We start from the raw sequence: 17,760 nt of genomic DNA, 5'->3' as shown, positions 1-17,760 counted from the left end.
GTAGAAACATCAGTGCTTTTGCTGGTTCAGCACTGCCCTTTACAAGCTCCTCTTTCAAACATAGCACTGGAGAGGGGGAATCATGAAGTCCTTCAAGAGGGTAGACAAGGAAAGGCAAGACCAGGATCCAGAGAGCCCGAGAGAGACGCCAAGGTAAACCCAGGCAAGACCCCGCATGCCTTAGAGGACCCACCCCTCGCAAATACTACGACACGAAGCACTTCAAAAATATTTTTGCTCAAGTAAGATGCTTTTATTTAACTTTTCATTTTGCAATAATTGTAGATGTATAGGAAGTTGCAAAGATAGTCCAGAGAAATCCTGTGTACCCTTCACTCAGTTTCCCCCAATTGTTATACCTTCCGTAACTACTATCACATAACATTGAAACCAGGAAATTGACATTGGCACCACGTGTGTATGAGGTTCCATGTCATTTTATCACCTGTGTGAGATTCATGGCACCAACGCCACAATCAAGATACAGAACTGCTGATCACCACAGAGGTCTACCCTGTGCTCCTCTTCATAGTCACACCCACCGCCCTCCCCCCGAAGAGAATTCTTTGGAAAAATGGGACTTGTGAGAGCAGAGACCAAGACCTGATGTTTGTCCTGAGACCAGAGGATGCAGGGTGAGATTTTGACTCTGTGGGGAGAAAAGACAAGCACAGTCTGCTCCGGTCTGCTCTGGGAAACATATTTGGTTTCACACTGACTGCCCTGAGTCACCCAGAGTGGGTGCTGCAAGGGAAATCCTGAGTCTAGAATGAGGCATGGGGGTGACTGGGGCAGACTCTGAGCTGGGCGGGACTAGCCACCACCCAGTGTCCACCCACCTTGCCCGGCAGACCTGTACCACACTGCTGCCCTAGGGCAACGGACACATCCTCTAGCCTCACAGCTCAGAGGGGGTTCCTTCCTTTGTACTTTCTGCCCTGGGCTGAAAATGTCAGGGCAGGCCTGCAGCACGGATCCTGGAGGTGAAATATAAGAAGCCGAGACAGGGTCCTAAGATCAGATGAACAGAGACCTGTCCTGGTTCTTAGGGAGCTCTCAATATTGTGAGACAGAAAGGCTGAAGGAACCCAAGTCTGATGGAGGACACACAGGCTCAGCTTGTGGGGGCTCAGAGCTGAGTGGCAGGAACAAAAGAGAACTCTCCAAAAGGGGACCAGACATAGGAAAGAGACCAGATGTGTGGTGAATCCAGGGTGCTGTAGGGTTCAGGTAAGGCTTCCTGTAGGAGGTGGCGCTGAAGCTGGCCCAAGAATAACCCTCTACAGATGTTCAAAAAAAGATGATGATGGAATTGTGCAGGGGAAGAAGTACCCAGGTATGGCCAGGAGAGGGGTGCAGGGTGAGGGCAGCTTGGGGGACAATGAGGAGAAGACCTGAGGAGAGGGCAGCCTGCCAGAACCTGGGTGTGTGGGGGGAGAGCAGGACGAGTGTTGAGGCGCGCAGGGCTGGGAGAGCACCTGAGGTTCCAGGAGGAAGAACTGAGTACACAGTGGCTGCAGGTTGCAGGTGGAGGGACAGCCAGGAGCAGAGGTCAGAGAAGCCAGCCTCGCCCCTCTGCCCCTCCCTCCCCCACCCTCCTGCTCCCAGGTGGCCTAGGGCAGCTCCCAGATCTGGAAGAGCTCCAGAGCCAGAGCACGGCTTTCCCTGTTTACAGTCAACTCGGGGGCGGAGGGGAGGGGAGGGGTGGCCACGGGTTTGGCTGGTCAGCTCTCTCTAGTTCCAGCTGAGCCTGAGGTGTTGGACCTGCTACCAGCAGGCTCAGGCACTCGGCTCCCAGCCGGACACCTCACCATGGCCACGAAGGTAGACAGTAGGCCTGGTGGGCTCCCCAGCAGGAGCTGTGACCTGGGCGCAGCCCGCGAGCACATGCAGGCGGTCACTCGAAACTACATCACCCGTCCCCGTGTCAGTGAGTAGAACCCCCCCAGAGCGTGAGGGTGGGATGAGCTGCTTGGGTCCCCAGGTCTTGCTTCTTAGCCTCAGGGAAAGAAGAGGACCTGAGACTTGGGGAGACCTAGGGGGCTCTGGATCCAGTGGAGTGATGCAGCGGGCTGCCTGGAAAAGGGGCCATCTCTGCAGGTGGAGGGACGGGGATCCCCAGCCCAGGCTACCCCAGAGGAAAGGGCAGGGGAGTCACCACGGAAACTCCCTGCCATCACCCTGATCCTGCACTAAGACCCCAAGGCCAGAGAGCTCCCAACTGCCCCTGTGTGTGTGTGTGTGTGTGTGTACACGCTCCTGTGAGAATGTGTGTGTTTGGGCTATGTGTGTGTGTGCACCAGAACACTCAGCATGAGGAAATGCATGACCAAGTGTTCTTGGGGAATGTGTGCGGCAATGCAGAGTACGTGCATGTTCTCAGGATGGGGAAGCATGTGACACTGTGTGTGTCGCGTCAGTGGGCGCATGTCCTGTGTATATAACCAGAGGAAGACATGTGCCTTGGTGAGTGGGTGCTCCCACCTTCACTTGGGCGAGGATATGTGTGAATATGTATGTGACAGCGGGAGTGTGTGTGTGATCAGAGGTAGGAAATGTGTGTGTGTGTGTGCATGCTTGTGTGCTCAGCATGAGGGTAAGTGTGTGTGTGCACGTGTGTGAGTGTGCACACTCCTGAGGAGAACATGGGTGAGTGTGTGGTCGGGTGATATCACACGTCTGTGTGGGTACAGCTGGGGGCAGAGCGAGAGCCTGGCACCCAGGTGTGAGAGTGCCTGTGCCCATGGGGGCTGGAGTGTACCCTCACAGGCTTCGCAGGGGCCATCCCCCGGTGTGGCTCGAGTGCCAGTCCTGCAGGGGTGGGCCAAGTCCAGATGTCTGGGATAGAGAGACCAGTAAGGCCCCCGGACCAGAGGGAGTCCCCCCATCTCTCCTTGTCCAAGGTCACCCTCCCTGGCCTGGTGAATTCTCGAATTCTCAGACAGCCCAGCTCACTGGAGTAAACTGGCCTGGCCGGCACCAGCTAAGCAGGGCCAGAGGCTCTGAACAGGTTGTGTGTGGGGAGAAGTTGGCCTAGCCCAGCTACCCCTCCCTCCCTCTGCAGTTCCTTGCAGTCCAGTGGGGGAGGGGAGTGACCTGAGAGGGCAGCTGAGAGCTGGGTCTACTGTGGGGGCTGACTGTTCCCTCTCTCCAGCTCCGTCCCAGCCAGGCCCTTGTTTAGAGTCAACAAGCCCTGGCACAAGGGACACACCCTGGGGGTTAGACCCTGGCTGGAAGCATGGGTGGCAGTGCCCGACGTTTGCATGTGTGTTGCTCCATGTGGCCCCCACCCAGGCAAGTGTGTTCACACCAACAGCTGACCCACAGACAAGAGGCAGAGCAGGGGAGCCCCACCACGGGGCTTTGCTCAATGCCTGTGTTAAAGATGTCACTGCAGTGATAAAGACCACTGCCCTCGATTCTGCTGCACACCAGCATCCTCACAGGGTCCACCGAGGGACCCGCCCCAGCCCAGCCTGGACACACTCTCACCCAGGGGCGGGCTGGATTCCTCCGTGCACCTCTGCACCTACAGCTCTCTCCTCAGGGCCCTGGGCAGTTTTCTCCCTGCGGGGGCACAGTGGGCTGTGGACTAGGGAGGGCTTGGAGACCCCCCAGAGCTACTGCACCCAGCATGCTGAGGCAGGACTCCTGAGTCCCTCTCTGCCCTCTTCCCCCAGCCTGGCCTCCTCCCTGGGGACTCTGCGCGGTAGAGACTGAAAGAGCCTTGGTGGCGGGGAGCTGGGGGACCAGAGGACCAAGGGGCTCGCTCAGCCATAGGTGGGTGTGAGTCTAGGAAGTTTCCTTCCTGGAGGAGGAGGCGAACTGAACAGGCCTGAGGCAGTAAAGGTGATTTCACTGCAGTGGCTGAGGGAAGGAATGGGCCCAAAAGGAGGGGCTTGGGTGGAATCAGGCTGGGGAGGGGACCCCAACAATGTCCACCCTGGGAGAGAAGGGACCCCCTGCCTCCCTTGGAGCTAGAGTTGCTCCCCACGGAGAGAAGGCGGCATGGAGCTTTATTTGGTCAGATGATGCTAGGGTGAGGGGCGGGGGGGGGGGGGGGGGGGGCGTTGCACAGCATGAGCCAAGGCTAGGACAGACAGGCTGGCAGCCTTGTCAGCTCGCCCAGGAGCTCGAGTGCCTCGGTTTCCTCAACTGAAAGGCGAGGGGGATTACACTGCGAGACTTCCACCCAGCAAGGTCTTGGGCTGATTCTAAGCATCTCGGCTTCCAGCCCTTGCCCTCCCTCCCCTAATCCCTCCAGCGGGGATCAGGGAGGAGGTGCGGGACCTGCTGCCCTGGCTTGCCCCCACCCTGGCCTCACGCCTGGGTGCGCCTGGCTCAGCCCTCTCCCAGGACGCTGCAGGTGTGGCTGGCCCGGCCCTAATTAGTGGGCTGCTCGGAGCCCTGCTGAGCCTTTGACAGGGAAGGCGGTGGGGAGATGGGGGCAGGGAGGGGCTCCACCCGCCTGCTGCCCAAAGTGCAACCCGAAGTGTCAGCCAGGACAATGGGGTGGGGGGGGACAGAGCAGCTGGAGGGAGTGTCTGCAAAGTCTCAGGAAGGCCCACTGAGGGAGCGCCCCTCAGATGTCTTCCGGTCCAGCCACTGCCTCCAGCACAACCCCCCCAACCCTTCACATCTCCAGGATGGAAGGGCGCGTCCCAGGGCTGGGGTAGTGGCCCTCAACCTTGAGTGCCCAGGATACTGTCCTGATTTGTGGTATGCCCTAGGAGAAACCAGCCGACTTCCTGGGCCTTGGTTTGCCACTCCACGCAATGGGCACAATCAGAGTTGGGGCTGGGCACAAACAAAGGCCTGGCTTCCAGTCAAGGACACCTTTGTGGCTCAACCGCCGAGTTCACTGTGTCCAAACCAGAGAGCCTCCAGGAAAAGATATGCTCTAGTCTGACAGGGAGACACAGAGCCCTAGTGTCTCTGGGAGAGACACAATCCGCCTCAAGGTACAGAGCAGCTGGAGAGCAGGATGCCCTCTCAGGTGCCAGCCTGTAGCGCTGTGGGACTTCAGAGGGAAGAGGACCCTGTTGGGCTGCAGCAGTCAGTCAAGGGTGAGGCCTTGAAGGGATGAATAGCCTGAGGTGGACCTAACTGGCCACGTGCATGGATTATCCACAGTGAAGGGTCCAGACCATGGAGTGATGTATTCATCTAGCACCTATTTACAAAGCCCCCTAGAGCCAGGCACCCTGCTTGCTGGAAGCCTGGGAAGGTGGCTTATAGATAATGGTGGTGAGATGAGACCAGACGGGTGACTTAGAGACCTCATGCCGGTCCCGGTGTGGCTTGGGCTGGGGGAGGCATGGAATTGAGAAGCTGGCAGCCAGGGGGGGCCTGGCTCTGCTGCAGGCAAGCACTTTGCCCCCCGCCCCTATGCTCCCCCCAGACCAGGCCCTCCTCCTTGGGAAGGTGGGTGAGGGGGCAGCGGGTCTGCTCCCCTCTTTGTGCCCACCACTATCATCACTCCCCCGACTCCTGGGGCGCCCCCCGCCCACGAATGTAGAGTTGTTGGCTGTTGGGTTAATGAGGTTTTCACGTGGCAGAAGCTGTGAAGTGGGGGCAGCTGGCTGTGAACGAAGGGAGGAAGTTGAAAGACTTGTCTCCGGAGGCGGAGGCGGAATTGGAGATGATTCCCCGGGGCTTTCGGGACCTCGGGGCCCCTCCCCTCCCCCTCCCCCACCTCCCTAGACGCCCACCCACCCTGCGTCTTTCTTCTGCCATCTCAGCCCTTTTGGCTGGTCTGGTATTTTCCCTCCAGGGTCAGCAAGATGCCAGCTCTTCCCGGGGCTTTTTAAAATGCGGCGCTCTCCACCCATGCTCATTCGCGTTCTTGCGATCCAGCACCTCCTCCCGCTTCCCCATCCTCCCTCCGCTGGGCTCACATGCTCCGCTCTGCCCCACAAGGGTCTAGAAATCCAGAGAATTTGATCAAAATGCCACGTGCGCAGGGGTGCGTGGCTGCTTAGTGATTTTTCTTCTTGGTGGAGAGGGTGATGTCCCCTGCCCTCCCTCACTGGGGTCTGCCTATGCCCACCACCCCCCTTAGCCCTGAGCATTCTCTCTCTCATCCTTTCCACCCTCTGTCTTCACAGGAGTGGCAGGAACCAGGAGAGCAAGCTCTCAGACGGGAGAAAGGACACTCATTTGGTTTGGGGCTGGGAAGGTGGGGGTCACGCATGGCTCCTGATGTGGGACATAGGGGAATGAGCTGGTGGGACCAGGCGGACCCTGTCCATAATTCATCCAATAAATATTCACTGAGTGTCTATTGTCGACAGAGGAAAAAATCACTACAATTTGAACAGCAGATATTTATTTGGGCAATTAGAATTGCAATTTGGAAGACACAGATTGAGGTAGAAATCAAAACCGTGTGTCCATTACAGGAGAGGGGCTTAGGGTTTTTATGGGGAAAAGGGAGGATGAGGTGAGTTGTATTACAGAAGAGTTCAGCGGCGCTAGATGAGGTCAGGCTGTTTGTACTTCATAGGTTGGTTAGCGATTTGGTCATTAGCAAAGTCTAGTTTTATCAGTCCTTACAAACAGGATATTCTTGTCCTTATTGACTTCTTGGAATGTCAGTGGTTTGGTCCAGTTTGGAAGATAAAGAAAACAAGACGTGCAAGGCAATCCCTCTGGAACGGCTGCTCCAGCTCTCTTTTAATATGGCTCCACTCCTGTCATCTTTCACACTACCCTATGCCGGCATCATCCTTAGAGGTGGGATTCAGCCGTGAACATCGCAGACATCCCTGCCCGCATGTCTCATTGGGCTGAGTGTTCTCCTGCGCCCCAGAGCGAGCCTCTGCACACCAGCCGCACTGCCCTTCTTACTGTCCCCCAAAGGCGCCAAGTGCTTTCTCACCCTTGGGCCTCCTCACCTCTGCCAGAGATGCCCTTTGCCCAGCTCTCTGGGGGCTGGCTGGGTGACTCCAACTGACCTTGAAGAGGCCCTCCTTGCAAGGTGCTTCCTCCCTGGCCACCCAGTCTGGTCCTCCCGCCCGTTCTCACTCATCCACCCTGTTCTTTCCCTTCATAGCACCTACTGCAGTTTGTAGTTAAATTGTTTCCTCCTTATCCCCTCGTTTAAACTTTGGCTCCACGTTTTATTTGCTACCTTTATTTGCCTAGCTTGGTGCCTAGAAGGATCTGATAAATATACTTAAAGAGAGGGAGGGAGGAGGGAAGGAAGGGAAGCAGCTCATCCAGGGGCAGGAGAGTGAGAAGTCAAGAGCCAGGTCTCAGCTCTGGGCCCTCCGTTATCCTAGGGGCCTCAAAATAGGCTGAGGAGCCGCCGAGGCCGGGGGTAGGGGGTAGAGTGGTGCACCCAGAGCCAGGGCCTCCCAGGAGCTGAGGGAGACAGCGCCTCCGGCTCTAGTCCCTTTGGATTCAGCAATGCGCAGGCCAGAGGTGGCCTAGAGAGAAGCCAGACTGGAGAGGGTGGGGTGTGGATGGAAGGTGGGAAGGGAAGACAGCAATGGAGACGTGCTTTCGAGAAGCAGGGATGTGAAAGGGAGGAAAGAAATCGGGCATCCCTCCATTGGAGAAGGACAAGGGCTGAGGGAGTGGCTTTTAAGATTGGAGATGCCAGAGCTTCTTTGCTGGGAAGACCACAGAGAGAGGAAGGTGCTGACTCTTCACCCCAGGGAGCTGTCAGCTCTAAGGCCGGAAGGTGGGACACCGCGTCCGTGGGAACCCACGAGGAAGGAGAAAGAAGAGGGTGACGCAGGTGCACACGGGCCTATAGTTTGAAGGCAGAAAGGTGAGGGAGTTCCCCTGCTCCAGCCTAAGCCCAAGAAGAACTTATCTTCTTGTGCCCTCCTCCCGTTCCTGAGTTTCCCTACAGGCCTTAAGCTTGGAAGAACCTTGCAAATATCCATGCAAGGATCGCCTTGCCCGGTAGGTCTTCCTAGCCCAAGTTTCGGGGAAAGGAACTTAAATCGGACAAAAATAAAGAGTGTTCCCCCTCAACTGCAGAGGGCGTGAGCTAGGGGCCTTTGATTTCCCTTGGCGTGGAGAGGCTTGGAGCCAGGCTTGCTTGGAAGGACCAGGGTAAGTGGCTGGGAGCCCATGTGGTCTGAAGGGAAGCACAAGGTGGTATCCTGGCCCCTGTCCTGCCCCAAGTGTGCAGTGTGGCGCTCGGCCAGGCTTTTCACCGTGCCGGGCCCTGTTCTCCTTGCCTGTAGAAGGAGGGTTGGACTCGGAGGTCCTTCCAGCCTGTGAGTGACCAAGCAACTTCACAGACAGCCCTGCCCACCCTGCCTTGCCAAGTTCCTTCATCTCAGTTGTCACATTAGCACTTCACAAGGACCCAGGGTTGTGGGTGAGGGACACCCCAGGGTCCCTCAGCTAGCCCCTAGTGGAAACAAAATAGGCTTCCTGTCTGCCAGTCCATGGCGCCTTCTGTTGCGGTCCCCCACACTGGAGTTAGGAAGTGTTTCTTGATGTCTAACCCAAATGTTCCCTGTGAGTGGAGCTCGTTTTCCTGTTGTAGGTCTCTCCAGCCACTAGGACTGTGGGACATTCTGCTTCTTCCTCCTTCCTTATTGATCTCCCCTCCACCATGGGTACCCACTGAGCCCAGGGAGTGTGGGAGCCTCCCAGGCAGAGCAGAGCACGGTTGGAGCAGGCACCCCGGCTGGTTTTTCTCACCACTGCCTGCACCCCCCAACACACACACCATAGCTCCCCATGCACACAGTGCTCCATCAGTGTGGGGCGATGGAGAGAAGTGTGGTCCTGGGAAGGAGCAGGGGAGGACAGTTCTCGGCCATAGCTGGGAGCCAGAAACTTTTGGAAAACGTTCTGGGTCAGAGAGGAGGGAGTGGGTAAGGTGGGGCTGAGGCCAGAGGGATGAGAAAGCCGCCTCAGGGATAAGAGAGGCCTCTGCATGGATGGGGGAGGGGAGGACTCTGAGGGGCCTCTGCCCTTGCCCTGGCCCTCCCCCAGCCTCCTGCAGGTGTCCGAGGCAGCGGGGGCCCTGCGGGCAGGGGCATGACCCTTACAGCAATGGTGGCTGGCCCTGTCACAGCTAATGACCCTGATGGCCTAGGCTGGGAAGGAGGTGGGGGTGGTGCCTAGAGGGGGAAGGCAGAGGATGCCTCTGTGTGTGTGTGTGTGTGTGTGTGTGTGTGTGTGTCTGGGTGTCTGGGTGTGAGACCCTCACCCACCCCCGCCCCTCCTGCAGCCTACAGGACTGTCTGCAGCGTCAACGGGCCCCTGGTGGTGCTGGACCAAGTCAAGGTAAGACTTCTGCCTCTTCCCAGGCACTAAGGCTGAATCCCAGGGCTCCCCAGCCCCTGTGCAGAATTTCTTCTAAATTGTCCTGCCCCTGGATGGCCCCCGGGCCTGCCCTGTTCTTTCTGATCCCCTGTCACCCACCCCACATTCTCCCCCGGCCACAGCTGTCTCCCCTGCCCTCTGAGGTTTCCCCTTCCTGCCTTCTCAGTGGGGGCCCCACTCTGGGCTTTGGGAAACCTGCTTCTACCATCAATGGACCAGGGTGGGGATTCGGGCTATTGCTACTCTTCTTCAGCAGTTGAACGGCTGGGTCTGACTTCCTCACCAGGCGGGACTCTCCCACCTGCTGTCCTCAGGGGTCTTCTTGTAAAAGGGAGAGGAGGGGGTGGCAATCAATGCCAGCCCACTTTTCTCCAGAGCTTGATGATTTTCAGAGGCCTTTGGAATATCTCAGTCTGGGAAACAGCAGCGTGGGTGGGAAGTACCGTGGGCCTCACAAAACGAAGTGGGATATGCCCCTGGGGAACTGGAGGAACATGGCAGACACTGGCAGTATTTTGAGTCCTGGGGTTGGGGATTCTTGAGGCATAAGGAGACCTGCAAAGGGACGAGATCACTCTGCCTACCCCCAGTTCCACCCCTCAGTCTCCCATTCCATCCCACCCTGGGGGGTGCACCTCATCCCCAAACTGGAAATCTGGGGGCCACCCTTGACTTCTCCCTTCTGGACTCCAGTCTGTCAGTGCCCATGTCCTGTCAGCAATCTCACACCCCACCACCACCTTATTACGGCCATGGCCTCTGGGCCCGCAGCCTGGTGCCCTCCCATCCTCCACTCTGCAACCAGGCAGCCCTGACCCCTTCACTCCCCTGCTTCGAACTCACTTAGGGCCCTGCCCAGCGCCTTCACCTTACAGGGCCCACATTCCATCAGGGTTCCTGCATACCTTTCCACTCTTCCTTCTCATCGTGCTTCCTTCCCCACCTAGAAACCCACACTGTCTCTGCATGGAGCTGCCATTGGATGTCTCCCGGCCTTTGCACATACTTGTCCCTCTGCCTCCTCTACCACCCTTCTCCATCCCCTCCCTGTGACTCATCCCCAGGGCTAGCAGAGAGTCACCTTCTCCTGGAAGCCTCTCCCAGCTTTCTGGGTAGTGAGCCTGTCCCTGCTCTCCGCTTTGTATACTGTCTGTTGGCAGCAGCCGTCAAGGCATTTGGTTACTACCTGAACATGTGTCTCCTCCATGTCCCCTTCCTGCCACACCCTGTGCCCTCCTGTTGGACCTGGATGGTGTTTATTAATCCTGAGCTCCCAGGGCCCCACGCTGCACTTTTACTGAACCCAGACCGTGGTAGGTGCTCAGTTTGTACAAAGGAAGGGTGGATAACTGAGGGAGACAAATGAAGGAACGTGTTAGCGTGACTAAATATGGACCTGGCAAAACTGGAGCTAACTGTAGTAGAGAAATCAGACCGACTCATTTCTGGAAAACACATTCCAAGTTCATCTGGACCAAGTTTGGTCCTCTGGTGTCAGGGATGCCCTGGGAGGAAGTGTGTTGGAGCAGCTATGCATGTGTGCACTGGGGCCAGATGGTCTTGTCTTGTCTAAACTCTTCTTGAATTTTAATCCCAGCTTCATCCCACCTCTTACACTAGCTACCTGTCAATTCTAGATCAGCAGACCTGCACCACCTCGGAACTTGTTAGAAATAAAGATTGTTGGGCTCTACCCCAGACTGACAGAATCCAAACCTCTGGGGGTGGGGCCCAGAATCTGTTTTTACAAGCCCTCTGGTGATCTGATGCTCCCTGAAGTTTGAAAGCCATCTATCTAGGGTCGTAAATCCCAGTTTCCATCATTAAATGATATCAGGGTTGTTATGAGAATCAAATCAGATAAATGTATTATTATTATTTCCTCTTGAGAACAGCTAGCCATAGGTCTGCCTGGAATGCAGAAATGCTAATACGCCTGCTGAAACAGTTGGTGCCACCTCTGTGCCCTCACCCATCTCCACCACACTCCCCACCACGCCTGTCTGTCTAGGGGGGACCCAGTGTGTATGGAGAGGAGGTACCTATGCCGACATCCATTTTCCCAGCTGAAGAGTGGGGTGGACTAGGAAACTAGAGATAGATCCCCAGCCCTACGGTTCTGTGAATGTTGCATGCATCTGTGACTCTGGCAGAACAGAATAACTGGGTGATGGAGACACCCAGAGAACCCTGGGCTTGCAGAGGGAAGGAAAGGAATCAGTAGTTTATGGTCTCATAAATTCAGGAGGTGGAGAAGGCACCTCTATGCCCCGCTTTCCACTGTCCCACGCCCCTCTCCTTGTTCTAGAGTTGATGGTGCAAATTCCCACAGTTCTGTCTCTACAGCGCCACCTTCTGTCCCCATTGAATCATACAGCCAATTACTGCGTCTGTGTCCATACTTCTCAAATGGAAAAATATTTGGGGAAAGAATTTTGTGTAGATCGGAGGTTCTTAGCCCGGGGACTAAAGCCTTTGAAATTGTATGCAAACCTTTGAAGGTATGGATTCATGTGCCTGTGCATTTTTCTGGGAGTAGGTTCCACACTTTCATCTGATTTTCCAGGGATGTGACCCAGAAAAGGCTATCCCCATGATTTGTAGAGGGTAAAATTGACTCCCCTGGGTCGTTAAACATCCATACCCACAGGCCTGATCTCACAAAAGGACACCCACACACAATCACACTCACACACAATCACACTCACACAAGGTTGTACAAGCATTAAAGAAGAGTCTGGATATCTGATATCCACCGGCCTGGAATATTCTAGACAGATGTCACCAGAGCCCTGGTTCTCAAACTTGAGCATGCATCAGAATCCCCTGGAGGGATCCTTGGGACCCCAACCCAAAGTTCTGATTCCACAGATCAGAGGCCCAAGAATTTGAATTTCTAACAAGTTCCAGGCGAGGCTGCCACTGCTGCTGGGCTGGGGACCACGCTTTGAGAACAGCTGCTGCAGAGCATCTTCCAACTCCTGTTTTCTGTGATTCACATCAGTCCTTATTGGAGCCTTGGAGCAAGCACTCACCTTGTCCACCAGACTTGGTTCCTAACATCTGAGGCTGCTGCCAAACTCTTACAGGAAAAAGCTTTCAAAAAAGAGTGTCCATCAGCTCTGAAGAGAGTCTCCACAGAGGAGTTCCAGGCTTCCCTGGGCACTGTGGGAAAGGAGAGGCCCTGGAGGCCAGCGTGTCCTTGGACAAGTCCCGCCAGGCTTGCTAAGAACTCCCCCAGGAGCTGTGCAGCAGCTCCCCCGGGCCTGACCCCTGCTGGTTGAGAACTCAGCTGAATCTCCGGCAGAGGAGACGGGCGGCAGGGAGGCACCCCCACTCCCTGTGATTGCTAGTAACCAGCAGCGAGAGTGGACAGAATCAGGCTTGCTCAGTATGTGGCTGGGAAATAGGGCCCCTTTGGGTAAAAGGGCATTGCTGCACACTGGAATTCTCCTCTGCACTCATTGCTCTAGCTGGCTATGACCACCCCTCCCCCAAAACCAATACCCAACGCACACACACATACAGCTTGGCATTTTCTTCCTAACGGATTCCAGACTACATTCTCCGAGCCTGGGCGTGATGGTTCTGACAGTTCTTCCTCGTGTCTGACTATAATCTCTCTGCTGTTCAAAAAGTTCATTTTCTCTGATTTCATGTTTCAGGGCCACACGGTGCACCACCTCCTGTCCACTGTCCTTTCCTCTCACTTTCCCTCATCCGCATAAACCCACATCAAAATGACCACATTTTATCACTCCGTTGCCTGGTTTTTATTGGGCCGTTGCCTGAATTCCTTTAGGCCCACTCTGGCCTAAAATTGCTGTCCACCAACTTTCCTCCTGAGGTTAGCAGCCCACCATGACCTCCACACACAAGGGAGCCCAGGGGCCCTTTCAGACAGACAGACAGACAGACACAGGCCGACATAGAGCAGAAGAGGGAAAGGAGCTAGGGCTTTTGTTTAACTTGTTTCCCAGGGTCTCGCAGTTCCTGCTCTTGGGCTCCCTCTTGTGGTTGAGAAGCCAAAGACAGCTGGGCATTAGCCGCTGGGGGGCCCTCAGAGTGTGCCTCTTGGGACCAGCCCCCCTCCCCCAGGGCCCCCACTCAGCAGCCTGAGGGGTGGTTCGGAGCAGAACGAGAGTGCCTTCCTGGCATGCTCTTCACAGGACAAGCCAGGGCCCAAGCCAGGGCTTCCCTCAGTGACTGCCAGAGCTGCAAGCCCTTCGGCCTCAGGTTCGACCCCAGCAGGGGTGCCCTGGGGAGCGGCCCCCACGCTGGTCACAGCCTGTTGGGGAATTGAGCCACCCTGAGCCATTAAGGTCACCGGTTTGTGAGGAGCAGCGAATGTAATAGTAATGATGGTGATAACCACTTGCACTATACTTGAACATGTCCCAAATTTTTATTTTAATTACTCCCCCCAAACCCCTCCCCCCTCACAAAACATGCTCCTTGTAACTAGTAAAACAAAGAAAGGACACATAAGATTAACTATCTGCCCCTAACCTATTGAGATAACCAACGTAAAGATCCTGCTGTATATGGGCAAATGTACTTCATTAGAAATGTAGTCTCTTAAAACACGTCAAGGGTTCCCTCCATGTCAGTAGATACACACTGTACTCATTCCTTTTGATAGCACCCTAGCGGGCCATAGTATGGATGCACTGAGATTTATTCCATAGTCCCATTATTGACAGACATGCAGCCTGTTTACAGGTTTTGCGATTACAAATAGTACAGCAATATGTATCTCTTTCATATGGATGCCTTTATTGCTCTAGGACACGTGCCCCAAAATGGAATTGCTGGTTCAAAGTGTATATTTATTTTTAAATAGATATTGACGATTTGGGGCAAGATTGTTTGCCTAGAAATGTTGCTGTCATTTGCATTCCTACCAACCATGTGTGAGAGCAGCCACTTTCCAACACCCCAGCTAGCCCCGAGGACGGTATCTCCCATGATCTGGCCCATCTGATAGATGAAAATTAGTACTGGCTTGCTTTTATTTGCATTCCCCTGATGACTTGGGGAGTTGAATATCTTTTTATCTGTTTAGAAAACTTCCTCCTCTGTGAAATCTTCCTACATATCGAGCAGTATAGATTGAGTGGTGAGAGCTCTTTGTTTATTATTCTCATTTATTTACCGTGTCTTTGCCATTCAGAAATGTCAAATGTTTATATAATCAAATATTTCTAATTTTTTCATTTATGGCTTCTGGATTTCTTATCTTGCTTAAAGATATTTCCCTTATCTGACTTTTAACTGGATTATTTCATAAGAAAGAAAATAAGAAAAGCTCTTCTAGCGTTTTGTTTGTTTCAGCTTTATGTTTAAATTTTTTATATGACTGGAATGTATTTTTGTTTCTGATGGGGGCATCTCCTAAGTAGATACCCAATTATGTTAGCACCATTTGTTGAATAAATTTTTTTTCTCTGTGAACTAATATGCCACATTCATGCTATGATAGTAAAATCTGGGATGTTTCTGGACCCCAGGCTGTCGCACTTATCTGTTTGTCTGTGTCACACCAACACCCACCACATGACTTGAGTAGCTTTAGAGCACATTTTGATTTCTGATAAGGCAAATCCTCCATCCCTGATCTTTTCTGTAATTGTTCTTGGATATTCTCAGACATTTATATGAATTTTAAGATCATTTTATTAAGTTCCAGAAAAAATAATAATCCACTGGAAATGCATGTAATCTATAAACTTTTGAAAAGGATTTATATTTTTATTATGGGAAGTCATTCTGTCTTGGGAAGCAGTGTTGTTCTCCATTGGTTCACGGCTTGTTCTGTGTCTTTTGATATGATTTTATTATTTTCTTATACCTTTCTTGTTAAATTTTATTTCCAGATATTTTATGTGTTTTGGCCCTATTGGGGATGGAATATTTTTCTCCATTCCCTCTTCTAACTGATTGTTGTTGGAATAGAAAAAAAGAGATTGATTTTTATGTCTTTATCTTGTATACAGCCAAATCTTCTTATTAATCCTGGATTGTTTTGTTTTTTTTTTAACTAGAGCCTCTCAGGTTTTTCTAGATCTAAACAATATTATCTGTAAATAAAGGGAATTATGTCTCTTTTCCCATCGGCATACTTTAATTTTACTTTTTATTTTGAAACAATTTCAAATTTAGAAAAAGTTGCAGAAATAAAAATAGTACAAAGAACATCCATATACCCAACTGTTAACATTTTATCCCATTTATTCTATCATTTGCTCTGAGTGTGTGTGTATATGCATAATTTTTTTCGAGATCTTTTGAGAGTAAATTATCCCCAAATACTCCAGTGTGTATTTCCAAAGAATAAGGATGTTCTCTTAGATACCTACAGTAGTTATCAACCTTAGAAATCTACACCAATAGTGTTCTCTAATCTACCCCCTACGTTCCAGTTTGCCAGCTGACCTGGTGAAGTCCTCTCTAGCATTCCCATCCAGGATCCAGCCTCGAGTCCGGGGAGCCAGGCAATGCATTTAATCATCATGTCTGTTCCGCTTCCTGTAATCCGGAACTTTTCCACAGCCATTCTTTGACATGTTTGGAGAATGCAGTCTCCTCCTCTCCCCACTTTTTAAAAAATATAGAACATTCTCCATTTATGGTTATTGGTATACTTTTTAATTTATTTTTTGTCTTATTGTATAAACTAAAATTTCCAAAACAATATTAGTAACAGCAGTGATACAGGCATCTGTCTGGGTTACTGATCTTATTGGAAATGAAAATGAGTTGAGCATTTCACCTTTTAGAAGGATGTCGATGCTGGTTTTGGTAAATAGTCTAGTGTTGGAGGAGTTGCTTTCCGTTCCCATTTTACATAGAATTGTATTAGAAGCAGATGCCAAATTGTATCAAAAGCCTTTTTGGTTTCTATTTATATAATCCTGTGGGATTTTTCTTTTAATACATGTTGACAAACTCTTTATTATTATGACTTGTGTTGTCAAATGTTGACAAATTCCCAAATGTTGACTGACGCAGTCTTCTATTCTTGGAATAATCCTATTTGGCCATACTTGTTTATTTATTTAATATCCTGCTTGATTTGACTGGCTAACAGGTTATGTATAATTTCTGCATCTATATTTATAAGAGAAATTGGTCTATAGTTTCTTTGGGGGGTACTAACTGTCTCAGATTTGGGGTGGGGGGGTTTCCAGTTTATGGTTCTGTTTCCTTCTAATCTTTATTTTCCATCCGTCTTATGACTTTGGCTGGTCCCTCCAGCACAAGGCTGAGTAGAGTGATGACACCAGGCATTGTTGTTTTGCCCCTAATTTTAAAGGGAATCTTTCATGCATTATACCATTGACTATGATATTTTCTGTAGGTTTTTTGAGGATACTTTGAGGTAAGGAATTTCCCTTTTATTCTCTGTTTTCAAAGAGTAGTTTTGTTCTTTGTTTTTCATTTCTAATAATGGATAGTTTTTTTAACTTTCTTTAAAATTTTTTTACTTGATCACAGTAAAAAATTTTCTAATCCTTTAATCCACTTATGAGATAAATTACTTTAGTAGATTTTCTAATATTAGACTCACCTTAAATTCCTGGAATACTCCCAGCTTGGTCTTCTTTATTTTTATTTGTGTGTGTGTTTATCTTCATTTTTTGTTTTTTAATTTTTTTCTTTTATTATTTGGTTTGTTTGTAACTTTGTCTTTTTTATACATTGCTGGATTTGGTATGCTAATATTTTGTTTAGGATTTTTGCATCTATATTCATGAGTGAGATTGCCTATAATTTTCCCATAATTATCTTATCTTGGTATCAAGGTTATGCTTGCCTCATAAAATGAATTAAAGACTATCACTTTTTTTCCAGTCTTTTGAAGAGCTTAAGTAAATTTTAAATTGTTCCTTGATTGTTAGAACTCACTGGTAAACTATTAGGGACTGGTGTTTGTGGAAAGATTTTAAATTATTCAATGTCTCAAGCATTACAGAACTCTTCTGATTTTCTATTTAGTTTTTAATTGTTTTTGGTTTGAGTAGTTTTCTACTAGGACTTTATTCATTTAATCTAAGTTCTGTAACATATTACATAAAATTGTTCATAATTCCTTTCTATTCTTTTTAATAATTTTTAAAATTATTAGCATAGCTAGTTTTGACTTTTTTAATCCAACAATTATTTATTCATGACTTTACTCTTTTCTTAATCAGTGTTGCCAAAGATTTGTCTGTTTTATTAGGCTCTTCAAAGAACCAATTTGGCTTTGTTGATCTTTTCCATTATATATATTTTTCTTCCTTAATGATTTCTGCTCTCTTGTTACTTCTTCTACTTTCCAGGAGTTGTAATGCTGTCCTTTTTCTAACTTCTAAGTTGCATACTTTTAAGCTTCCTCAACCTTTTTTCTTTTCTAATATAAGCATTTAAAGCTTTAAATGCATCACACACATGTTAATATATAATTTTTCCTTATTCTTT

The 17,760-nt window shown here is 50.8% G+C and overlaps 1 protein-coding gene across 1 annotated transcript in view; it reads left to right on the top strand.

The window, feature by feature from the left end:
- Nucleotides 1-1,688: 1,688 nt before the first annotated feature.
- Nucleotides 1,689-17,760, top strand: part of ATP6V1B1 (ATPase H+ transporting V1 subunit B1) — a 28,853-nt gene continuing 12,781 nt past the window's right edge. Inside the window, exons 1-2 of the mRNA XM_023618938.2 lie at nucleotides 1,689-1,930; nucleotides 9,203-9,258. Coding sequence (XP_023474706.1) covers nucleotides 1,813-1,930; nucleotides 9,203-9,258 — 174 coding nt within the window. The 5' untranslated portion in view covers nucleotides 1,689-1,812. The remainder of the gene's footprint in view (nucleotides 1,931-9,202; nucleotides 9,259-17,760) is intronic.

This window comes from Equus caballus, chromosome 15 (assembly GCF_041296265.1).
Source record: "Equus caballus isolate H_3958 breed thoroughbred chromosome 15, TB-T2T, whole genome shotgun sequence".
NCBI classification, from domain to species: Eukaryota; Metazoa; Chordata; class Mammalia; order Perissodactyla; family Equidae; genus Equus; species Equus caballus.
The sequence above is the reverse complement of the archived record's forward strand: the minus strand, read 5'-3'. Positions and strand labels throughout refer to the sequence as shown.